We start from the raw sequence: 26,393 nt of genomic DNA, 5'->3' as shown, positions 1-26,393 counted from the left end.
ACTTTCCCCTTATCCTCCTGTGCTTTAGTAATGATATCAGGAAGACAGTTCAGCATGGGAGCAGCCGGGGAGAAAGTAAGCTTGCTGAGATCCTATCCTGCAACTTCATTGGTAAAGTCATGGCCCAGAGTTCCAGAGATTATCTGGCCCAGCACAACCCAGTTGGCAGCTGCTAGCTTCCCTAGAAAGTGCTGTCTGAGATAATTCCTGTTCATGCTGTGTATGTAAAAGGAGGTTTATTATAAACCACTGAAATTCTCTGATTTATTTTATTATTTATTTAATTTTTATTATTGTCAGGGTGAGGTTGACTGATTTACTCAAGTCATACCACCCCTCTTAAAGTAAATGTAAAAAAGAGCAATCAATTGATTAGTCTCAATTATAGGCTTTAGACCAAGTGGTCCATGGCTAGATTTCAGTAAGTCTGTGCACCTGAATGGGAAGAAAAGTTGCATCATTATTTTCACTAAATTATAAATGAAATTTCTTTATTTTAAAACATTATTTTAAGGAGTACATAGGTTTTGTTAGATTTTCAAAGAGGTCTAACCCCTGCTTTAGAATAAGTGCAAAAATTCCTTCAAATTAGAGTGACATTGAATAGAAACTTGGTCACATCCCTGGAATCATCTATAAATTATCAAGCTAGCTTAGAACTAGATTAGTTTGAGGTTGGAACAAGCCTGACATTCCAATAAAACCCTTGAGGAGGAACCATGGACACTGGAAGCAGAAACTTTGGGTTTAACTTTGAGGAGGACCTTATGAATTTTGAAGGGTCTGGAGGATGTTGGACTTCCCATCTTCCTGTTGGTGTTCTTCCAGTGGTATCCCCAGATTAGCTGATAGCAGGGTCTGCATTGGGAGCCAAGGACAGATTGGGCATAGATTCATAGCTCCACAAAGAGCCCCGAAATGAAACCAAGAGCTCTGATCTACACCTTTGCCACATTTGCTCCCTAAGCTTGAGTTTACTTTTCCCTGGACTCTATATTTGTGGGATAGTATGCCCACAGACTTTTACGGAGCAGTTTTCTACCAACTTTGCTCATTATACCAACTTAGTAAATATATAAAAGTTACTTAAGGCTGGTTGACTAAAGTGATTCTTAACTGATAATCTCAGGGGTGGAAGAAGCATGCTGGTGGAGGTTTGAGCTGATGTCATTAGAGAATCACCTCCTGCATTTCCCTAGAACTCTGAGGGGGGTATGCAATCTTTTTCCAGGACCTGAGATTCATCTGTGAGAACAGGAGTTGGGTCAGGGATCCCAGAGCTTATATGGGCTACATCACAAAACCAATGAACACAAATACTTAACTTCAAAGAAAACAGGATTGCATGAAATTGAACTTGTTACATATGATTTGGTTTTTTAAAACAATGTATTAAATTTAACATGGTAGTAACAATGTCCTATTTGTCAGTGTCCCCTTCTGAACTTCCTTCTGTTCTGCTCTGTATAGTTTAATGTCTCATTAAATCTTTTTTTTTTTTTAAATCCTTCAGGTTTATTTTCCCATAGGTCAGGAGCAGCCAGAAAGAGGAAAGACTGAATCTTGCTTTGGGGATGATTAGTTATGGTTATTGTGAAAATGTTGATTGAGAGAGTTTATGTTAACTTTTGAAATGTTTCATAATATTTCCATGTTTTACAGTAATCAAACTGCTTTGCTAGACTATGACCAGAGGGCTAAGAAAATTATAAGAGCTGGATCCAAGCAGGAAACATTGTCAGTGGATGGGGTCAGAATCATGAGTCATAAGCCTAGAACACAGGAATAACCAAAAGTAGGTATTGTTGAAGAGGCTATAGTTTGTTCTGATTGTGATATAGGTAGGAGCTTCTAACACTGAGCTCGGTGAAGACTGTATGTAGTATTTAAGAATCTATTGTGTATAGAAAATCATGCTAAGTGCCACAAGAGAGGCAAAGTTTAGATAAGACAGTCGCAGGCTTTATGTTGTGTCTAGCTTAGGAGGAAAATAACTTACATTTATGTAGCACTCCAAGTTTTATAAAACACTTTCCTCACAACCATTCTGGAGGTAAGGCAGAGAGTGTGAGCCTTATTATCTCTAATTTGTAAATAAGGAAACAGATTCAGAAACTTAGCAACTTATGGTCAGTCAGTTATTAAGTTATTAAGTAAAGGTCCCTTTACTCTAAATTCGATATTCTTTCCACTACACAATGTTGCCTTCCTAAAATTCAGACTAATTATGTAATTACTTACATTGTCACAGTATTTCCCTTTATTTTATTCTATTTGTTGCTCAAGTGGTACCTACATAAATCCTGTCAAATCATTGCCTGTGGAGGGTATTATTTTACAATGAAAGAGTAGCCTAGGATGCTGCTTAGAATGTATCATTTTCTTTGTACCTCCTCTGGAAAAGTTCTAGCTTGATTATAAACAATGTTAATGCTGATACAGAGTGAACTGAGATGAACCAAGAAAACAATTTATGCAGTCAAACAACTTTTAGAGCCTTGAGAACTCTAATCAATTTAAGTACCAGAAGACCAATGATGAACCACTTCCTATGAGAGAAATGATGGCCAATGTGGGAATTTGTTTGCTTGACTATTCATATTTTATTTGCATATGCATAGGGATAGAGTTTCCCCCCCCAAAAAAAAAGAGAAAGAAAAGTGTTGAAGTGTTTTTTTTTAAATGTACAGAACTGGAGAAAATCCAGAAGGAATCCCAGACAAGCAGCATAGCCTTAAAAGTTATATGTTGAATTAATTATATACTTTTTAAAAAGGCAAACTGTACATAATAGAGATGTCTAAGGAATGTTTAGAGGTCATCAATTCTATTTCCTCCCTGTTTGGATTATTCTCAACTTTGTAAGATGATATGCTTGGATATAAGTAACTTTGTTTTGCATTTTGGTAAGTTGTACTCCAATCCCCTCTCTTCCCCCCCTTCTTTGTTGAGGAAAAGTAGTACTGCATAATTCTGCATTAAGTTCCTTGGTACATGATTTGCCAATTTTTGTCCACTTGTAATATTTCCTTTTTGATCTATAATCTCTGAAGCTCAGCAATCACATTTCTGTGTGAGTTAGATCTGAGGGTTTTTTTTTCTATTGGTGGCTATGCCACTCATCTCTCCTATCTCCTCATCTCCTATTGCACAGGTTCCTTCTGCCACTATCTTCTCCTTCAACCCTCTTTCACATTATGAAGTGGCCTTAGTCTTTACCAAAGCTAACCCCTCTATTTGTTTAAGCAATCCCATTCCATCTCATCACATCCAACAAATCGCCCCACCTATCATCTCCACTTTCACTTATTTTCAATCTCTCTCTGTCTACTGACTACTACTCTCTCTGTACTGCCTACAAACATGCCCATGTCTCCCTTATCCTGAAAAATACAGCTTCAATTGATGCTTCTATTCCCACCATCATTCTATATCTCTTCTGCCCTCTGTAGCTAAACTCCTTGGAAATGACCATCTACAATAGATACCTCCATTTATTCTCCCCTCACTCTTCTCTTTACCAGCATTGGAGAATCTGCCTCCTCGAGGCCACATGTGGCCCTCTAGGTCCTCAAGTACAGCCCTTTGACTAAATCCAAACTTCGCAGAACAAATCCACTTAATAAAAGGATTTCTTCTGTAAAACTTGGACTCAGTCAAAAGGCCACACTCAAGGACCCAGAAGGCCACAGATGGCCTCAAGGATGTAGGTTCCCCACCCCTGGTTACTCCTTATGGTTTGGCTTCCAAACTTATCACTCCACCAAAACTGCTCTCTCCAAAATTATTAATGATCTTTCAGTTGCCAAATCCAAATGGTCTTTTCTTAATCCTCATTCTGCTGAACCTCTCTGCCACTTTTGACACTGTTGATCACTCTCTTCTACTTGATACTCTCTTCTCTCTAGGTTTTTAGGACACCAATCTCTCCTGGTTCTCATTTTACCTATCTTACTGCTCCTTATCTGTCTTCTTTGCTGGATACTCTTCTAGATCATGCCTTCTAATTATGGCGAGCCTCAGGGTCCTTTCTTGGGCCTCTTTTTCTTTTTCCTCTATACTACAGTTATCCCTTTCACATCATGGGCATTAGTGGAATGGTACCCCTGAAATCTGGAAAATCTGTGTAAAATTTTTTGGCCCTCCCTTCATAGCAGAGAAGTCTGACTTTTTTCTTTTTCTTTTATGGGGTGTTCATAGTACCTTATTGTAAAATTTGGGTTAAGTATTTGGTCATAGACTATATTATATAATATTATACATATATTGTATGCATTTCTGAGTTTCTAAACTTTTTCTGTGTCATCTGTTGGCCTTCACATGTTGCCTTTGGCTTCTGCAAAACTCTCAGGAAATTCTCATTTAATTTTTTATGCTGACCCATAATATATCAAAACCTCAATGGGGAAAATTGTGATGTGGAAGGGATAAATGTACTTTATTTTGTGATCTCATCAGCTCTCATGGATTTAATTACCAACTCTGTGCTTATGATTCTCAAATCTACCTATCTTGCTCCAAACTCTGTGCTGACTTCTAATCTCACATCTCCAACTACTTTTCAGACATCTTGAACTGGATGTCCAATAAACACCTTAAATTCAATATCTCCAAAACAGAACTCATTATCTTTCCCCTAAAACCCTCTCCCTCCTACCTTCCCTATTACTATAGAGGGCAATGCCATCCTCCCAGTCTCTGGGGCTTACAGCCAATGAATCATCCTGGATTCTTCATTCTCTTTCAAACACCTCCTCCCATGTTCCATCTATTGCCAAGGCCTGTCAATTTTACCTTTGCAAGATCTCTTAAATATACTTCCTTCTCTCCTCTGATACTGCCACCAATAGTGTAGGCCTGAATCACCTCAAACCTGGATTATTGCAATAGCCTGCTGGTGGGTCTACCTGCCTTGATTCTCTCCCTACTTTGACCCCTCTTCCACTCAGCCACCAAACTCTTCTTGATAAACACCTGTATGCTACCTATTGCTTCTAGGATCAAATACAAAATGGTCTGTTTGGCATTCAAAGCCCTTCATAACCTAACCGCCTCTTACCTTTCCAATTTTCTTATACCTTACTCCCTGACATGTTCTCTTCAATCCAATGAAAATAGCCTCTTGGCTGTTTCACAAATAAGACAGTCCATCTCTTGCCTCTAGAAATTTTCTCTGGATTTCCCCTATGCCTGGAATATTTTCCCTCTGCCATTCTGACTACTGACCTCCCCAGCTTTCTTTAAGTCCCAACTAAAATCTTATTTTTTTATTGGAATCCTTCCCTAACCCCTCTTAATTCATGTGCCTTCTCTCTGTTAATTATTTCCTATTTATCCTGTATTTAGCTTGTTTTGTACGTATGTGTAAAGTTTGCATGTTGTCTCCCCGTTAGATTGTGTAGTTCCTTGAGGGCAGAGACTGTCTTTTGTTTCTTTTTGCATCCCTAGCACTTAGCACAGTGTCTGGCATATAGTATGTGCTTAAATGTTTGTTGATTGATTATGCACACTATTGATCACTTTACCCTCTAGTTCTTACATTTCTAGGTAATTTTCTGACTTCCTGAAGTAAGCATGATATTGATAGATTTTGTTTCATAATGTTTTTCTGGAAGTTCAGCGATTCTTAGATGGACTCTCCAAGCCCTGTATTTCAGGTCAATCATATTTTGTTACAAAGACCTCATATGTTCTCCCAAGTTTGTTATCTTTTGGCTTTGCAGTAATGTCATTGAACTTTTATGTTTTCTTTCTTTTTTTTCATTCTTTTCCCCCCAAGTGCCCATTGCCTTACTTAGGTTTTATAACTTCTGTTCAAAGTCATCAAATCTCCCTGGAGATTTTCATCATGAGACATATTCTCTTTTGGATAGTTCTTACTGTGCTCTTTTATCTCATATTATTTCATCTTTGTACTAGGGGACTTATATTTGCTTGCTAACTTTTTAGCCTTTTTGCTGTTTTATGATAAGAAATTCATTACTTTTTCTTATTTTAGTATTCTTCCTTCAATTTATTTGTCAAATGTATGTTTTGAGCTAATGAGGAACTAGGCTAATGGAAAACCTCTGATGCAGCCATATTGATAGAAGCCCCCCTCAGCAGGCATTTGATAGCTGTTTCCTGAGTGAATTTATGAGAATAGTTGGAGATGATGCTTGGTAGGAAGGTTAAGACTTGAAAGAAAAGGGCTAGATTTACCCTCGAATACCAAACGGAGTTTAAACTATCTTTTAGTCAGTGGGATGTTATTGTGGGCTACCAAGGCAATGGAGGGAGTCACATAATATAAGTTGTAATCAGGAAGATTAATCTGGGCAGCAGAAAGCAGGGAGGATTGTAGAGGAAACCAGTTAATAAACTACTGCATTAGCCCAGGTCACAAAGGCCTGAACAAGGGATATTTGAAAAGAATGAACCAATGGGAGAGTGATTTTTAAATGAGACAGCAACCATCTGGATACATTAGGCCAGAGGGCAGAAGTGAGAAGGAAAGAAAATTGCTGCTAATGAAGAAGGAAGAGTAAAATATAAGTTTAACGTTCTGAGCCTGTTGGTTCCTGGGAAAATGCTAGGTAATACCCATTAAAAAATAAGAAAGTGAAGAGAGGAGCTGGTTTTTGGTGATAGTGGGAAGATGAGTTTTAAATATGTTTACTTTGAAGTTTCCTATTATTACTGCTGAAAAACCCCTCTAGATAATTCTATGACTCAGCAGTTATTTGGTGAGATTCTACCTTCACTGCTGTCAATCACAGTGAACAGGACTTTCAAGTTGTTAATTGCTTCAGGACTCCTCCTCTACAACTGTTCATGTATACAAGCCACTGCTAAAAGTCACCCACCTCCTTTGTGCCTCAATCTTCTTTGCTGCTCATCAGAAAATAACTATTCTTTTTTGCTCCTTCTGTTGTCTTCTCTTAGAGAAGTCTTTAGTTCTCAGAACTAAAAGGAGCTATTTAAAAGCATTTCTGTTTAGTTTGAAATAACTTTTTATTGATTTATTTTGTTTTCATATCACCTATATTTCCCATTGGGTCCTTTATCTATCTTCTCTTTAAAGAGCCATCCTTATAATAAAGACTTTAAGAAGAGGGAAGAGAAAAAAAGCAAAAGAAACATATCAAAAAAGTCTAATGTACAGTGTTCTACAATGTAGTCTCCCATTTATAAAAAAAATCAGAAGTGTCTTCTCATATTTCTCATTGGTGGCCATTTGGTCATTTTAATTTCACAGTATTGACTATTGACTGTCTGTTCTTACCATTTACATTGTTGTAGTCATAGTTTATATTGTTTTCCTGGTTCTGCTTAACTCACTTTATATCATCACTTCATATAAATCTCTCCATGCTTCTTGTTGTTTCTTATAGCACAGTAATATTTTATTACATTAATGTACTACAATTTGTTTATCCATTCCCCAAACAATGAGCATATACTTTGTATCCAGTTTGTTGATACTACAAAAAAGTGCTGTCATGAATATTTTGATGTGTAGGGACCTTTTATTTCAGCACAATCTTTAATCTGTTTCAGAGCTCCTACCAGGTATTATCCAAATAGATGATACCCAAGAGTTCTTCAGGCAGCTGCTGACATATTTTGCCTTAGAGATTCTCCTAGACAGTACCCAAAATGGTCTCTCAAGCAATTGTCATGTCTTTTCCACAGAGGCTCTCCCATCCTGATTTGTATCTCTATTAGTATAAAGGACTTTCTCAGACCTCTTTCAAAATTCAGGGGACTTGAAAGGTTCCTCCTCATACTTTACACACCGCACACTGCAGTTTCCTTAGATGAACATACATACCCTTTTCTGATGATCATTTCACTGTAGGGACCTTGCAAATATTCTTGAATCTTTGATAATCCTCAAGGATGTGCCAAAAATTGGGAGAAGGTGGGGGAAGACAGAGGGATCACAATACTAAATCCTTTGTTGTCTACTATACCATAAATGCTCTTATTCCTCATTCCCTTTTATAGAGAATGTGGGTATCAAAAGTCCTGAGTTCAGGTCCTGATTTACTACACAGCATTAGTGGAATCTCTATGACAATGAAAAGAAAATTACGTAAATTCTCTGGGCTTCAATTTCCCCATCTGTAAAATGGGGACAACACTTGAACTTTCTTAATCTGAGGATTGTTGTATACAAAGCAATTTGTAAACTCTAACGTGATCTAAAATATGAATTATTATTATTTCACTCTAGCTGGCCTAATTCTTTATCTGTAAAAAATGAGCCGGAGAAGGAAATGGCAAACCACTCCAGTATCTTTGCCAAGAAAACCCCAAATGGGGTCACGAAGAGTCAGACACAGCTGAAAACGACTGAACGTACATACACACATAGCTGGCTTTTACTTGTTGCTTCTGTGCCAGTGACTTCTAACATTTTAGTCTTGAAACTACTTGAGTGACAGAAAACTCTGGCCACTCTTGTTTGCTGTGTGTAGCAAGCAAGCAAGAGAAGCCTTCCCCCATTCCCAAAGAGAGAAGATTTAGGAGACTCAGATGTTACTATTCCAAACCCCGCCCCCATTTTTACACAGGAGGAAACTGAGATCCAGAAAGGATAAAGGACTTGCCCAAGGTGCCACAGATAGTAAGGAGGCAAAGCCAGGATGTAGATTGAAGATCTGCTTCCAAACCCAGACAACCGCGGAGAGGTCCCTAAAGATGCAAGCGAGGTAAAGATTTCGGAAGGGATGGGGGTATCGCTGGGGAGAAGTGAGTGTAAAAGGAGACGGGATGAATCATTTTGGAGAAGAAGGAAGGAGAGAAAGAAGGCAGTGGGACTCAGCTGTCTCCCGTCTCCCCACCATCTCTCCTCTAGAGACTGCGGTCTGAGCAAAGCAGAAGTCCAGGGACCAGCCAGACTTGAAGAGAAATCGCACCAGAACGCACTGATGGATGTAGGCGGCAGGAGCCCATCTATTCGCTTGTGATCGATTCCCCGGGTCTTGCTGCGTCGCCGCCGTCTCCGGGGCAGCTGCGCGCTGAACCGTCCGCAGTAAGGGGCCAGGCGGGGTCGCGGGCCCGCCCTCCATCGCTGCGTGCTCTCTTTTCCACGAAAGAGGTAAAAAGAGGGCGTCTGTGCGAGTCAGAGAGCTGGGGCTCGCCTCAGAGTCGGGGAGGGGGTGGGAGGCCGGCGTGGAAAGGGGCGTTTAGGCCCGTCCCGACCAGGAGGCGCTGCGCAGACGCTGGGGCGCCGTTCGCCTTCGCCGGCGTCGTGTCAGGCAATGAGACCCCCCGCTGCGTCCGCGGGACCGGCAGCGCCGGCCGGAGACGAGCCGGGCATTTCTCATCTGCCCGCCGACCATCAGGAGTTACACATCGTAGCTCCCTTCTTGCGTTACAGCGTCTGAAAAATTGTGTCTTTTGGTGGCTGTTCTTCAGTTGAGGGGCTGTGCTCGCTTTACCAAGCTAGGCTGGCTTTTAGGTCAAACGGTGTATGTACAGTCCATCGCCCGGCAGATTGATAAGAAATAACAGTAGCCTACACTTATAGAGGGTGTTTCAAAAGTCTCAGTGCAGTTATATCTATAGTTATATCTGTCTATCTATCTATCTTGGGGACACTCTATAGAGTGCTTTAAAATTTACAAAGAAGATTTTCCTGCTTGACAACATCTACTTGTATTTTCATTACCTTGTAATTCAACCAATATTTTATTTTATTTTATTTTATTTTTTTGAGAGGCAATCAGGTTAACTTGCCCAAGGTCACACAGCTAGTGTCATGTGTCTGAGCTCGAATTTGAACTCAGGTCCTCCTGATTCCAGGGCCGGTGCTCTATCCACTGTGCCACCTAGTTGCCCCACCAACATTTTATTTTTACGATTTACAGTTACTTCCATCCACTCTCCCCCAATCAAAAGAGAAAAACAAACACGTATAGTCAAAGAAAACCAATTTCCACATTGTCAATATTCGCAAACATGTGCCTCCTGCATCCACAAAAAAGGTTAAATCTCTGCTGACTGCGAGGCATAGTGTTTATTAGGTGGGAGAGATACAAAAACATCTAGGACACAGTCTCCATAAGAGGGTGGTGAGGAAGGACAAGCACGTAGGTAATCGTGATATTCTGGATTTGTGAGAGAAACAGAGGTACAGAACAAGTGCTTTTGTTACTTGTATTATGGGAAGGAGGGTTAGGAAGGGCTTTATGCACAGAAGTAGAACGTGAATTGAATCTTGAAGGAATTGAAGAGCTATAATCTGGAGGTGCGATTAGATTGAGGAGAGACAGCCCATTTCAGTCATTAGCAAAGCATGGAGGTGGAAAGGAAGAGTAGTCTGAAACAAGTTAGAGCAAAATAGTAGAAGGCCTGGAATACACAGAGTAGGCGCTATATACTCGTGCATTGAATCACATTGGGTAAGACCTGTGAGAGCTTGCCTTTGAGAGCCCAACAAACCTGCCATCGAGATGAGGCAGGCCTCAGAGTATGACATTAGTGGACAGTTTACTGTTATGACATTGTAATTTTTATTCTGCTGGATATCACATCGGGCCAAATTGTGAAATTTGGTCCAAATCTCATTGTAGTATCTGTTGTTTCTTGAAAATTTAAAGCCATGTGAAAACCTGATTCTTCCTCAGCTGACTAGAGTACATGATGAACAATTTATTCGGGTCAGAATAAACAATTTATGTATTTTTAACACTTTAGAGTTTACAAAACACTTTTACAAATGTCTTCTCATTTGATTTTCACAACAACTATTTGAGGGAGGTAGTTAAAGTGCATATGGTACCGTTGTGGGCAGAATAAATAAGCATTTATTAGGTATCTTCAGTGTGCCAACCACTGTGTTATGTGCTGAATATACAAACAATAAAATGAGATAGTTTCTGCCCCCAGGGACCTTACAAGTTGACTGAGATTATAACACATTCACAGATAAGTAAATACAGGATACATAGGATATATTACAGTAAATACATACTGATTTTTTTGGGAGCACTAATAACTGGGGGGAAAAGGAAAGACCTCTTGAAGAAGGTGGTACTTGAATTGAGCCCTGAAAGGAGTTCCAAGAAGCAAAGGTGAGGAGAGACAACATTCCAGCCGTGGAGAATACTCCAATTGGGGATGAGGAAGCAAGAAAGTTTATTGACAAGGCAATCAGGATTAAGTGACTTGCCCAGGGTCACACAGGTAGTAAGTGTCAAGTGTTCTTTTAATATGTAGCTCATACACTTCCCCCCCCCCCCAACTATTAGTTCCTTCCCTCTCTAACTGCCTTGTGTATACTTATGTAAATATTTATGGATAGAATGTAAGCTCCTTAGGAGTAGAAATTGTTTGATTCTTCATACTTATATCTCCAGTACTAGCACAGTATCTGGTACCTAGTTTGTGCTGAACAAATGTTTGTTGATTGACTGAATGGATTTTGGTTAAAAATATTTTACAATGGCCTGAATATAGTAAGGTGACCATAAATTTCTAGCACCTAAAACTTTAAATAGAAGAGAAAATCCTTTTTTTTGGAAATATCTCAAATTGATTCATAAGTATGATTATGTTATCAACAAAAATAACTTCTGAGAAACTAACACATCCTTATACATAAAAGTCAGTTAAGCAAATATTTATTGAACTTATGCTGTGTGTAAGGTAATGTGGGGAGTTTACCAATCAGTCATATCTAATCATGAAGTGGAGTTAATCCCAATATAGAATGAGTTAACATTTAAAATATTTAATTTTATTTAAAATTTTTATGATAGTTGTGAATTATTGGCATGGAAGTGAGAATTAAACTTGTGGCAATGTGTGCTTATGGTTATGGGGTGAAAGGGAGAAGCCTAAGGGAATGGGGAGCATATTTCTTTCTTTTTCCCTGCTTCTAACCAAAGTTGGAAAATTTATTTTTAAAACATTTATTATGTATTTATTTTAAACATTCTTTTCTTTTTGAATTTTGAGTTCCAAATTCTGTCCTTCCTTTCCATCCCCTCCATTGCCCACTGAGAAGACAAACAATATGATATAAATTCTACATGTGAAACCATGCAAAACATTTCCTTATTAGCTGTATTTTTTTTTAAAAGGCAAGAAAAATAAAGAAAGTGAGAAAATTATACTTCAGTTTGCATTCAAAGTTCATTAGTTCTCTCTGGAGGTGGATAGCATTTTTTCATCATGAGACCTTTGGAATTGTCTTGGATTATTGTATTGATCAGAGTAGCTGAATTTTTCACAATTCATTCTCATTACAACATTGCTGTTACTGTGCACCGTGATCTCCCAGAATAACAGAGGTAAAATCCTACTTTTCTGCAATACAGGTCTGTTGGAGTTCTTCACTGATAACTTCTCTATTTGGCTGTATGGAAAATGGCATCAAATCTGAACCAGGATGCTAATGAATTATTAGATTGGAATATGACTTCCAATCAGGTATATTTCTTTTTAATAGTTTATGAAGCTATTTTCAATGTGTGCTAGGCTACTTATGAATGCTTTAATTATTTTGCAATTTATTTGTATATTATTGGGTTAATTTTTTTTTAGCAAAATACAAAAATATTTTGGAAGGCAGATTAGTGGTTTATTTAAAGATAATAACTAACATTTATGTAGCACTATTTAAAGTTTGCAAAGCACTTCACAAATGTTATCTCATTTGTACCCACAACAATTCAGGGAGATAGGTGCTGTTATTAATCCCCATTTTACAGATGTGGAAGCAGACATATGTTAAAGTGACTTGCCTAATTAATAGAATAAATTATGATAGTATGTAAAGAGAAGAATTTAGGATAGACTTAATCTTGCAGATTGTGGAGTCAAGAGAAAATATTCTACTCTTGGCTGGGAAGAATAAGAAGATCTTCAAAACATAACTGACTTTGAACTTCTGTGTGGGTATTTTCTTATGCAGGTCAGTCAAGATTTTTTGCCTACTTCATCAGATCACACAGAGTCTGTCATTCCACTGACATCCCCTACATCAATTGAATTATTAGACTTACTTATCACAGGAAGTCAGGTATTTTTCTTTAGCTGTTTTAGGAAACTGTAAGCTTTTTACTTTCAAACATCTGTAAGTTGGTTTGGGAAGTATTGACATTTTTATTATATTTGCATGAATAAGAGATATCCCTCCATTATTTAGCTCTTTCTTGAATCCAGGCTGTATTTACTATATTTGCATGAGTAAAGGATACTCCTCCATTGTTTAGCTCTTTCCTGAATTCAGGCTACATCATTTTGAAGTTTTTTTGTGTGTAGTTTCCTTATATAAACTCTTATTTAAAAACTTATCTTTTTCTCAGTGAAACAATTCAGCAGATATTCATAAAGTGCCTATTGTTTACAAGGTACTGTGCTAGCCTCTGGGATTACAATGACAAAATCAAAATAGTTCTTGCCGTCAAGGACAGTACATTTTTCTGTAGATGTAATGTCATTGAAGCAAATAAGTATAATATTGGTTAATTTGAAGGGGAGGAAACACAACTGGGGAGATTAGGGAAGGCTTCACAGAGAAGGTAGCACCTGGATTGAGGTTTGAGGGAAGATAAGGATTCTGAGATGGGAAAGGAAGAGTAAATTCTAGGCATGGGAAACCTTTGCAATAGATAAAAATATTAAGTTTGAAGACTAACTCTTAGTGCAAGAGATGAAGTAAGACTGGAAAAGTAGGCTGGAACCAGATTGTGAGTAGTCTTAAATTACAGACTGAGGCATTTGACGTTACTTCTGGAAGCAGTAAGGAGTCACTGAAAGTTATTAAGCAGAAGAGTGACATGGTGAGAAACATACCTCAAGAGAATTATTTGGGCAGCTGTGTAAGGAGGAATTTCAGTGGGAGAAATTGGACTAGATGATGGAAGACCAGTTAGGAGGCTATCCCAGATAATCTTATGGCCTGAAATAGGAGTAGACAGATGCTAGAAATTTGGGGAAGCAGAATCAATGAGACTTGGCAACCAATTTAATATAGGGAGTGAGGGAGAATGAAGACCCAAGAATGATTGAAGAGTGAGATTGGCAAGATAATGGTGCTTTCAACATAAATACAGAAGTTTGGAGGAGGGAATGGATTTTAGAGGAAGTTTTTTTTTTAGTTCTATTTTGGGCATGTTGAATTTGAGGTGCCTATAGTGGTGAGTTGAAAATATGGGACTGGAATTTAGATAGAATTATAAAACTGGATGTGTTGATTTAGGTGTCATTTGTATAAAACCCATCAGAGGAGCAGATGAGATTATCAAGGGGAAAGTGTAGAGAGAGAAGAGAAGATGACTCAGGGTAGCTCTAGGAGATACCTGAACTGAGGAGTCAGAAGCTAGATGATGATCCAGCAAAGGAGGCAGAAATGAAACAGTCAGACAGGTAGGAGAAGAACCAGGAGAGAGCAGTATCATAAAAGCCAAAGAAAGAGTTAGGAAATAAAGAAGAGGGGATGGTCAGCTGTCATGAGCTACAGAGAGATCAAGGAGGATAAGCACAGGGAGAAGACCCTTGGATTTTGCAATTAAAAAGTCTTTGGTGATCTAGTACAATCACATGACTGGAATCAGGTGAAAGACAGAAAGGCCTCATATATGCTTGTAGCAGGGCTTTTTGTGGTTGAACTAGAAACAAGTGGATACCTATCATTTGGGAAATGACTGAGAAAATTGTAATTTGTAATATTGTTACTTCTGAAATTATCAAAGCTTAAAATTGCACTAAGAATATTGGAATGCCTTGTGTAAGTGAGAAATGACTTTGTGTAGGAAGCCAAAGATATTTATTCAAAAGAAATGGACAGAATCTTTGCTAAACTTGGAGAAAATGACTTCAATGGGGGGTGTGTGTGTGTGTGTGTGTGTGTGTGTGTGTGTGTGTGAGAGAGAGAGAGAGAGAGAGAGAGAGAGAGAGAGAGAGAGAGAGATGTCATATTGCAAAGGATTGAGAAGTGATGAGTGGTAAGACAAGTGAAGATGTGAAGACTTTCTAAGATTGTGTCAGTGAAAGAAAGAGTAAAGAAGAGTAGCTTGAGAGGTTGGCAAGGTTGTTATGTTGTTCTTTTTTTAAAGAATGAGCATTTTTTCTTTTTTTTACTTAAACTTAATTTTTTAATTAATAAAAATCTATTTTCTTTCCCACTAAATAAAACCTTTTTTTTTAAACAAACATACACAGTCATGCAAAACAAATTCCCTCACTGGCCATGTCAAAAAATGAATGCATTTCTGCACCCTGAATCCATTACCTCTGTCAGAAGGTGGGGTAGCATGCCCTGGCCTTTTCTTTCATTTGTTCATTCACATTGTAAGAGAGTGGAGAGGAGGAAAGGGATAAGGAATAAGATTGAGTTAGGGATTAAAGTTAGGGTAGAGGTAGAAGGGGCAGGTAATTTTTTCTCAGCAGATCGTGACTCTGAAGCACAAGGATTAGGGAAACAGGAGGCTTGAATTTGTTACCATAGCACTGCAGAAATACCAGTTGACTTGGACCCTTGTTTTATTGCATTTTCTGGTGAGTGTTATTGGTATGAGTGTTCAGCACCAGGATGCTGGACTTAGACATTTTCAGGCAGGCATCTGGTCCAGTAAATTTCTGAGGGTCAGTTCTGCAGAAGTTGGATTGTGGACTCACCTGTATCTTCATTTCAGTATGGCAGAGGATAAAGCATCCTCAGATGATATCCTACACCTGAAATGTTCACTGTGCTCTGGCTTGGAGGCCATTCATTTAAAATACACAAATTTAATGGCTTCCTTTATGTTCCAACCAGAATCCCACCTTCTATAGGAAACCTTCCCTAACCCCTCTTAATTCTAGTTCTTTCCCTTTTTAAATTATTTCCTATTTATCTTGTGTATATACCTTATTTTGTATCTATTTGTTTGCATGTTGTCTCCCCCATTACACTGTAAGTTCCTTGAGGACAGTGACAGTCTTTTGCCTCTTTTTATATCGGTAGAGCTTGGCACATAGTAGGTTCTTAATAAATGTTTATTGAATTGAATCAAATTGAATTATATTAATATTATTATTTGTTGGGCATCCAAAATAAGCATTACAATAGAGAAAGAGACCCTTAAATTTAATGAGTCTGTAGTGGTCATGAACTGTAGCTCCCCAAAATTTGGTTCTTGAATTAGAAGAGTATCATCTCGATGAAGCTATGTAGTGCTTGTGGGCTCATCTCCCAGGCCTGCAGAATAAAGAAGGAAAGATGGAAGGAGATGTAGAAAAGAATATGACATAAAAGTGTCAAAGAAAATAATAAGAAAAGAAAGGGAGATAGTGAATACAGAAATAACAAAATGCCACTAATAAATAGCATTATAGAATCATAAAATTTAGAATTTGAAGGGTACTTCATACTTAATCCATCTTTTCATCTTACAGATGAGGAGACTGATGCCTTTAAGTAAAATGTCATATAGTGGTACCTGTGCTATAGGTTGCCTGCCTTTTTCTAGATTATTATAGCATATAATTGATTATTCTTGCTTTTGGGCTTCATTTTTATCTAGTGCTAACTTTGGGGAAATCAGCTGATAAGTTAGTTTTGTTCTTTTAATAGCTACAATGCCTATTGAATTGAAAGGGGTGTGTGTGTGTGTGTGTGTGTGTGTGTATTTTTTTTAGGTGTTTTGTAGTCTCATTTTCATGTTAATTATTTTACCTTGACTTGTAAAGAAAACAGTGTAATCTTTATGACATTGAACATTATTTTAAAATGAAGATGAACTTCCATGACTTTGTGTTTTTTGTTTACAAATAAAATTAGTTCTCTCTGTAATTCAGATTCAGTGTAAACAATTTTAAAAACCTTGACAGTAGCACTGTGTTTGATCTTCTTTTAAAAATTATTATTTAGCTTGCTTATTAATTTTCTCCCTTCAAAGCTTCAAGCAAAAATTTCCATACCCTAAATGCAGAAAACATTTATAGTCTAATACAGTATATGAATTTTACTTCAGAACTTGTCAGTAATTTTTTTTCTTTCTCTGTGATTATAGCAAGAAGAAGCAGAATGGGAAAGCATAAATGCACTATTAACAAAGAATGGCTTAAAACCAGTGTTTCTTGTCAGAAGGACGCATGGAAAAAATCTAGGCGGTAATCAAACTTTATTCTCTTTGTTTCTGAAATTTAGAAAAAAGTCAGTTTTACTTTTCCAAATCATGTATATTAAATAAAATATATTATTAAATATAAAATATAAGATATATGTTATAACAGTATGAGATATGGTATACTATAAGATATACAACATATAATACATGACACTATAAGTAATAACATTACATATTCTATACATTGCTATCTATATTTGATTTTTTTTTCCAAATTAAAATTCCTTACACTTTGGGCAAATTTTTGGTACTGTATTTTAATTTGTCTGATTCCAGATCTAATCATTTTTGACAAGCAGTCATCACAGAGTATTAGACAGACTTTAAAAAGGTTGGTGGATGACAATACAAGGAATCAAAATATGATCCATCAGCTCATCGAAGCAAATCAACAGCTTAGGTAAGATTTTTGTTAAGGGGAAAAAAAATTCTGCTTTGAATTGCTTTGAATTTTTATGACTATGAAAACATATTTTTATAAGTATTCTTTTAAAAAAATAAAATGCTCTATTTTATCTTTTATGGTTTTGACAGATCAGGCCTCTTCCATGGGCTTAAAATATTTGCATGTTAAAGGAACCTTTTCTACCATTGTTAGTTTCTGATGTAAGACAAAATGTTAAGAATGACTTAGAAGTTTGGAAAAATTATTGAATCTAAAATTGAGAAAATTCGCCGTATATCTTTGACATGGATTGATATTATAACCAAGAGAAGAAATTGTGTATTTATTAAATCAGAGATGAACTGCAGCAAGAACAAATCCGAACTTTGCAAGAAGAAAAACGAGCTAATGACTTGGAACAAATTGTGGATAGTGTGAAATCCAAAATCATTGAGCTTGAAGAAGAATCTGTAGTCATGGTTTCCCAGCAACAGAATCAAGTGAAAGAATTTCAGGAAGATCAAAAAGCTGAACAGGTATGAGTGTTACATGTGTTTCTGTAAGATTTCAAATGGAAAGTGATTTATAAATACATTAAAATTATTTTGTTGTAATTTATAGTAATGTCAATAATGATGAATATAGAATTAAGGACTTAAACTATTTAAAGAAGATTGGTAAAAAGTCCTTATTCAACTTTGGTGTTTAATATGATAAAAATAAAAAATAGATACCATTTAATTCAACAAGTATTTATTGAACACTTATCCTTGTGTTAGGTACTGTGTTAGGCTGGTCAATTCATTGAATAAGCATTTATTAAGTGCTTACTGTGGGCAAGATGTTGTGCTAGGTTCTGGGTATACAAAGAAAGGCAAGAACATGGTTCCTGTCCTTTAAGAGCTCACATTCAGATGGGAGAGGGAATGTGCAGGTAGAGGGAATGCACATGCCAGATATATCCAGTATAAATGGAGGGTAATCTTAGAATGGAAGGCATTAGCTGGAAGTGGGGAGGAGGGGATGAGAAAGGCCCCTTGTACCACATGGGATTTGAGTTGAGTCTTGAAGGGAAGGAGGCAAGCCTAGTGGGAGCTATTAAGGAGAGCATTCCAGGCAGAGGGAACAGCCAGAGAAAATGCACGGCTCAAGGTAGGAACAGCAAGGAGATCAGTGTTGTTGGAAGGCAGGTAGTAAAGTGTAAGAAGACTGGAAAGGTAGAAAGGGCAAGGTTGAGAAAAGCTTCAGATGCGAGACAGAATTTTATATTTGATCCCGAAGGTAATGGGATGTACATGAACCTGTAGGTCTCAGTAATATACAGATTGCTTTTCTTTTCAAAAATGATGAAAATCTACCTCTAGCTTTCAAAGCTGGCCTCTTTATCTGACTTCCTATATTTTTCTCTCCATTAAAAAAAAAAAGGACTCAATGACTCTTCATGTTTTATTTTTTGCACTCTTCCCTATCTGTCCTTGCCCTCTCACTGAAGGAGAGGTTTGGAGGGAAAATATTCCAGGCAGGGAGTAGTTGTCATTGTGATCTGAGTTCTTATGAGCCTGAAGGAATGAAATGTTGTGTTACTTGGTTGAAAATAATGGCCTTATGTTAGCTGCTTAAAATGCTAGCATACACATGCTGCATTTGTGTCTTCAAGGACTTATTAGTGACGAATGAAAAAGCATTTATTAAGTGCTTACTTACTATGTGCAGAGTGTGTAAGGATAAAAATCAAAAAGGAATACATTCCCTGGTGTTAAGGAACTCAAATTCTAATAACATATTATAGCAGGTTTCAGCTGCAAGTTGGAAGAAAAGGTCCCATGATCCTTAGGATGTTATTGGCAAAGCAGATGGTAATTCATGTTTAGTGTGATTTCCATGGATGAATGATATCATTTTCTGATATTGGACCATTCGACAGTGCCAAGGACTTTGGCGTCAAGAACTTGCTTTTCAGGGTCTTCAGTAGTTGACTGCAGCTTGCTTCCTGGGATTGGAGTGGGGTGAGAGAGGAGGGGATAACGGTGGGGAGGGAGGGAACTGTTACTTCTTGGGATGCTGGTTCCTTGGCTACATTAGAAGCAGAATTGTAGGTCCAAGGGATCCTGCCACTCCCATGGGAAGCAGTGGGTCTGCAGTTGATGTTGGTAGTGTTGAAGAATGTGGGTCTCTTGATAGGAACTGCTTCCCTCAGCAATAACTGTAGACCTGGGGTAAAAGTAGTACCTGTGGTGCGAGAGGCACTACTGTTCCCAAGGCCCTTGGATTTCAGGTTGTGGGCTATCTCTATTAGAGTTGGAGGGGAGGTGGTGGTAGAGATAATGGTGGTGGTTTGACTTGCCTGGCGCATCCTGCATCTCCCAGAGTACATCGCTACTTCAGCTAGTGATGGGGCTTAGGCAGTCATGGGACCAGGGGAAATCTAGAATATACCTTGAGTCAAGGAAACCAAAGTTTAGGTATCAAGAGAGTAGACAAGGCAGGAAGCATTAGGCAGGTAAGGTCCAGAGTTTGGGAAATCAGAGGGAATCCTCCAAAATAGCAGTAGTTATATAGTACTAAAGAAGATCTCTTGGTTCTAGAACCAAGTTACTCTGTGCCTAATTGTATCCTGATTTCCTGTTTCTGAGTAGTCCCGGTCCTGGTCTGAGAGGTCAGAGGCTACAGGTAATTTAGAGGTCAGAGGTTCTGTGAAAGGTTTTGCCTTTTTTCTTTCCCTGAATGAATCTTGGAATCTTTGGCTTCTTTCAAGAAGTGTTACCTTTGTATGAAACCTTTCCTGGTCCCTCTAGCTGCAAGTATCCTCTGTTCCAAGGTCATTTTACATCTGCTTTATATGAGTTTTGTATGTACCTTTAAATATTGTCTCCTTGGTTAGTGTAAACTCCTGGAGGGCTTTGCTTTTTGTCTTTATATCTCCATTGTCTATCTTATAGTAGGTGCTTAATAAGTTCTTGATGGATTGAGTGAGGACTTATATTAGTCAAGGGGAGGAGGATGAGGAGGAGACTTGAGGACTCTTGACAAAAGGTTACATGTGTTTAGTATAGGGACTAGATCTGTGATTTCTTTAATATGGAGAACTTCTAGATGAAGACATTCCCTCCACTGATGAGTATCTGCACCTTCTCTGCAACTTAAAATTTTGGAGGATTTCCTAGATCACTAAGAAGTTAAAGGACTCAATTTAGGGTCATACAGCCAGTATATGTCAGGTGGGATTTTGTCCCACACCTTCTTGGCTCCAAGACCAGCTTTCTATCCTCTGTGCTACACTGTTTCTCTTGCTTGTCTTTTAAGAGTTTTTTTCATGGCAAAAATCTAAAATTTATAGCAATTAAGTATGTTGGTACATGAAATAGTCCTTTGTAGTTAATAGCACACTATCTTTTATTTGTTAGCCAGTTAACAAGCATGTATTTTCTCTCTCTCTCCCATCTCCTGTCAGTGGAAAAAAACGAAACCAAAGCCTTCGAATATGCATAGTCATGCAAAACAAATTCTCACAGTATAGGGCCCCCCCCCCCCGCCCAAAGTGGGAAACTAGAGTTTTCTTCTTTTGGAAAATGAAATAAATCACTTAACCCCATTGCCTAGCCAAAAAAAAAATATGAATAAATACTAAAGTGGTTCCCAGAAAAGATGTAAGCCCTCCCAAAATTCACTAAAACTTAGTGAATTTTAAAGGTAGATGCTACTAATGTATATATATATATATATATATTATATATATATAATATATATATATAATATATATGTATATACAGACACACACACATATATAACATAATCTACGCATGACAATAACAAGTTTATATATAAAACAACAAATGATAACAAGTTTCTAATCTACATAGAAGGTTGAATTTTAGTCATTTTCTTTACTCCAAGTTTTTAAACACATGTAGGTTAAAAGGCTTGTGCTTTTTACCTTTTGAATGAAAAAAGGGATTTTTTTTTATAGGGAAGGCACTGGACTTTTCTTTGGTCATTGAGATGAAGTGGAAGTAAATGCAGTTTGCCCGTCTAGTTTTATTGTTTCATGGTGGTTTCATTTGGTCAGTTATAGTTTGTATCCCATTTTTGGAAAGGGTGGATATTTTATCTCCCTTAATATACAGTTGTTCTCATTTATCATTAGCATTTCAAAAAAAGAGTTCCATTGTCCTGTGTGTTATTTTCATACATATTTATATGCCCAGTATTTTCTTACCCCTATAATCATAGACTAGGAAGATAAAACCTTATAGGTCATCTAATCTATTTTATTTATGAACAGAAATTCCCCCGTTACCTTTCTTGTGTAACATCCCTGACAGGTGGGTATCCTGCCTTTGCTTTATGACCTTCAGTGATGAAGAACCCATTATCTCCTGAGACCCCTTTCTAGTTTTTTTTTTTGACAGATATAACAATTAGGAAGTTTCCCCTATATCTGGTTAAAATCTTCTTTTCTGGAATTTCTACCCATTGCTGCTATTTCTGTGCTGTAGGAACTAAGCAGAATGTGTCTGATCCCTCTTTCTCTTAAAAGCTGAGATATTTGGTAGCAACTCTCATGTCCTTCATAAATTTTCTCCTCTTCAAACTAAATGTCCTTATTTCCTTCAGGCAGTTCTCTATGGCATAGCCTGCAGTTCTCTTGTTGTCTTTGTTGGCTTCTTCTGAATGTTCTAGTTTGTCAATGGCTCTTTTAAAACTTGGTTCCCTAAAGTGGAAACAGAACTTATGAAAGGTGAGAATGGCTTAGTGATCATTTACTGGTAAATCTGTTACGGACACTGTTATTTTTTTAAAAAATCTTTTGAAAAAAATTCATATTGGTATATTTTATTTTGATAATTAAAAAAATTTCTCAGCTCCAATTACAACTGTTTCAAGAGGAAGAGGTCTTACTCAGTTCTCGCTACTCCTAGTACTTCCCCTCTGAACTCACCTCCCACTTATTCTGTATATCTTTTATGTATATTACTGTTTGCATGTCATCTTTTCCATTAGAATACGAGCTCTTTGTCAGCTAGGACCATTTTTGGCCTCTTTTGTATCCCTAGTGCTTAGCACAGTGTCTGGCACATAGTAAATGCTTGTTGATCCTGAAGATATTTTTACACACCTACATTTCCCAATATATCTCTCCTTTTCCTGTTTCTAGTAAACCACTCCATATGACAAAAGATAAAAAAAGAGGGAGTTCAGCAAAACTAACCAGTGTTTCACCTAAGTCTGGCATGGTTTACACTCAGTGTTCCGCGCTCATTGATTGTCCTTTGCCTCTTCCAAGAAGGGAGGAAATAGTTCCACATCTCTTCTTTGTGCTATGAGAGTTAAAGGTCTCTGATGTCAGAGCAGGCACATAGTAAGTAACCCCTGAATGAATGTTTGCTGATTAATTGTTAATTGATTAAAGACCAGCTTAGTCATTATAGTTTCACAGAATTCAGTTTCTTCTGTTGTTACCTTTTCCATTTACTTTATTGTAGTCATTATGTGTATTGTTTTCCTGCTAACTTCGTATCAGTTCATGTCTTCCCATTCTTCTCTGTATACATCACATTCATCATTTCTTGTAGCACAGTAATATTCTATTATATCAATGTAATACAACTTGTTTAGGCATTCTCCCCTCATTAGTCACCTCCTTTGTTTCTAGTTCATTGCTGCTACAGAAGGTGGTGCTGTAAATATTTTAGTGTATATGAGACCCTTCTTTTTTTCCACTGACTTCTTTGATATACCTAGTGATAGGATATTTGTGTCAAAAGGATGTTTTGATTACTTCGTAGCATAATTCCAAATTGCTTCCTAGACTAGTTGGTCTAGTTCACAGCTCCATCAACAGTATTTTTGAGTGCATGTCCTTCCACAATCTTGCTAGCATTGACTAGTACTATTATTTGTCATCTTTGTCAAATTGCTGGGTATGAAATAAAAACTTTAGTTGTTTGTTTTGATTTGCATTTCTCTTCTTATTAGTGATTTTGAGCATTCTTTCATATGGCTGCTAATGGTTTTCAGTTCTTCTTTTGATAACTGTTTGTTCATAACTACCTATGCATCAAGAAATGTGTTTTAACTGACATTATGTTTGCTGACATTAGCTTCCTATATACTATGTACTTTTGATATTAGGCACCTCTTAGAGATATTTAATATAAATTGTCCCCCCCCAATTTTTTATTTGTACAAAAGGTTTTTAATTTCATGCAGTCAAAATTACCCATTTTATTTTTTGTGAATGATAAATTCCATAGGAATACAAGTTAAGATCTCTGCTTACTTCTCTTTTTTGTAGATTAGGATATTTGTCCTTCTCCATGGCCATGGTTTCTTTCCCATTCTCCACAATCTTTCAGATGTCACTAGTGGCTCAGCAGTAATATTTGCCAGTTTTTTCAGTACTCAGAAAGTTGAAATTCATAGGGGAAGCTGGCACTTTCTTGCCATTTTCTTGCTTATCTTAGTTATCAACTCCCAATTAGCCATTTAATTCTGTTCTTTCTAGTCCAAGATGTCTTTGGCAAAGAAAGCATAAACAAAAGAATTGAACAGTTCTATAGAACCTTTCTGGTTAGTTATTGTTCCATCCTATGTGAACCTTCTCTTTTCCTTATTATAGCTTTAAAAAAAATCCTTTTTGTTGTCTTTAGCTAGTCTCAGTTCATTCCTGACGTTATCGTTATTTGTATAGTGCTATTCCATACATTTATGTTTACAATCTATTATTTGTTCTTCCTTCCATCTTCTGTACATGTCTTTAAAAAATCTGAGTTGGTTGCAGAGTGACTGCCCTATACATCCTTATTGGCCATGTCAGAAATACAGACATTGCACACTCATTGCAGAGCACTGTAAAATTTCCCCATCTGTTCATGTATGATGGAACTGATATCACTCTTTGCCATTTGACCTGCTTGTGGGTGATTACAACTCTTCTCATTAACATCTTGGCATTATTTTAAGAAGCTCCCAACAGTGTGGCAGCTACACTTATTTTCCCCTTGTCCTATCAGTTTTTGTTACTTAACCACCCTGTCTTATCAATCTCCTTCTTAAGTCTTTATTTTCTTCAGCTTCTTTTTGGTATTTCTTTTTCATTTTAAACCGTTTTTGAAATTAAGCCTTTCTCCCCCTCCTTCATATCAACTCATGCTTCTTTAACTTTTCCTTAAATTTTCCGAAATTCAGTTTGTGGCCTTCTTTACAATTCTAGTCTTCTCCTAGTCACCTTTATAATTACTTTCTCCTTATTCAGTTGAAATCCTCCGCCAGCGCCTTCTGCCACATAGTCTTCTAACAAGTAATTATTTCTACAGCAATCTCATATGACCTTGGGCAAGTCATCTAAATTCCCTCGCCTCAGTTTCCTCAACTTTTTATATACTAGGTCACCTCTAACTCCAGATCCTGGATCCTAAGTGGTCCCCCAATCTCTTTTGGAAACCTCTAAATACTTCTCGTTTTAGTAGTACTCCTAAGCAGCTAGGTGGCCAGTTCAGAGCCAGCCTCAGACTACTCACCAATCTGTGTAACCCTGGGGAAGTCATTTAACCTCTCTTTGCCTCAGGTTCTTCATCTGTATAATGGAAATAATAATATTGTCTACCTCCCAGAATTGTTCTGAAGACCATATGAGATAATATTTATAAAATATTTTGCAAACCTAAAAGTGCTATATAAATGCTACATATTATTATCAGATACTGTTCATCCTCTGGTTTCCTTGACCTGTACTCTGCCGGCCTGCTGTTCTTATGGTATTCTTGTGGCTCTCCTTTTGTGAGTGTCCAATAAATCTTGTTTTTCTGTTTCCTTAAGGAAAAGGACTCCCATTACCTTGGTCTCTATTCTTTGGGATAAAATGATTACGAATAATAATGTGATACATTCTGAAAACCCAAGGTTAAGCTAGCTAGTTTATTGTAGATACTATTGACAAACTCTCTTCATCCTATCCTTGGGCCTGAGCATCCACCCTTACTCCTCACTCCTCTTCTGTGGTCCTTCTCTTCTGTAAAACACTTAATGTATTTTCTTATTATCATTTTGTCACTTTAATTGTATTTTAAACAAAAAAAATATTTTTGACAAGAATGTGTGATTAACCATTTTATGTTTTTGGAGTTGAAGCTAGATTAGCAGCAGGAATATACAGAGAAAGTGGGTGGTATTAACTGTGGAAATGGTGTCTTTGGAAAACCCCATTCTGCAAACACTACATCACATATGTGCCATAATTGGTGGTTTTGTTTTGTTTTGTTTTGTTTTGTTCTACAGGCAAAATACCATCAGTGTGAACAAAAATGGATGGAGCAACAAAAAACTCTTTCTTCTTTGCAGAAGGAAATTCACAAATTACAGAAAGAAGAACAACTTCGTGTTGCCTCTCAGAAAAGAGTTTTTAACCGGCTTTGCAAACAAGCAACGCAGACTGTCGTGGATAAACAGTAAAGTTTTCTAGTTAAATTAATACATAGTCACCCTTATTGTGATTTTTAAAATCTACTTTGATTTGAATTTTGGTCTGTTTTGATTTTTAAAATTCGATTTCAGGTAGCTGTTAAGTGAATTGGTTTGTCTATTTATATTGAACAGTAGTAAAGACTTTTCTCTTTCAAGGATCACTGGGGAAAAAAAAAACAGACCAAGAGCACTTGTAAATGAAAACTGAAGTTAGGGATTTTTGAAAGAGAGAGGTAAATATAAAATATTCAGTTCATCTGGCTTTTAAAATAAGAACAGGAAATACATTTTATTCAGCAAAAGAAACAACAAAAATATTAGTAGCAAGACAAAATAATCAGTATTGTGAGAAAGAGTAATGAAAGCAGGGATGAAAAAAAATATGAGTAAAATAAAGGAACACTGGGAGAGTAAAGGAGGGGACAAAGCCAACATTT

At 37.2% G+C, this 26,393-nt stretch overlaps 1 protein-coding gene across 4 annotated transcripts in view; it reads left to right on the top strand.

Annotated features, from left to right (window-relative positions):
- Positions 1 to 8,997: 8,997 nt before the first annotated feature.
- CEP70 (centrosomal protein 70) overlaps positions 8,998 to 26,393 on the top strand; it is a 36,924-nt gene continuing 19,528 nt past the window's right edge. For 2 of the 4 annotated variants that reach the window (XM_020986122.2, XM_020986121.2), the window contains exons 1-7: positions 8,998 to 9,085; positions 12,312 to 12,423; positions 12,908 to 13,015; positions 16,992 to 17,091; positions 17,385 to 17,508; positions 17,849 to 18,029; positions 25,771 to 25,940. In XM_020986122.2, the coding sequence (XP_020841781.1) occupies positions 12,361 to 12,423; positions 12,908 to 13,015; positions 16,992 to 17,091; positions 17,385 to 17,508; positions 17,849 to 18,029; positions 25,771 to 25,940 (746 nt within the window). In that variant the 5' untranslated portion in view covers positions 8,998 to 9,085; positions 12,312 to 12,360. Of the gene's footprint in view, positions 9,086 to 12,311; positions 12,424 to 12,907; positions 13,016 to 16,991; positions 17,092 to 17,384; positions 17,509 to 17,642; positions 18,030 to 25,770; positions 25,941 to 26,393 lie in introns of those variants that run through there. The other 2 variants (XM_020986123.2, XM_020986124.2) reach the window with 2 other exon arrangements.

The sequence above is a fragment of the Phascolarctos cinereus genome, unplaced genomic scaffold (genome assembly GCF_003287225.1).
Source record: "Phascolarctos cinereus isolate Bilbo 61053 unplaced genomic scaffold, phaCin_HiC Scaffold_726;HRSCAF=1367, whole genome shotgun sequence".
NCBI lineage: Eukaryota > Metazoa > Chordata > Mammalia > Diprotodontia > Phascolarctidae > Phascolarctos > Phascolarctos cinereus.
Note: the sequence above shows the minus strand (reverse complement) of the source record. Positions and strands in the feature narration are given on the sequence as shown.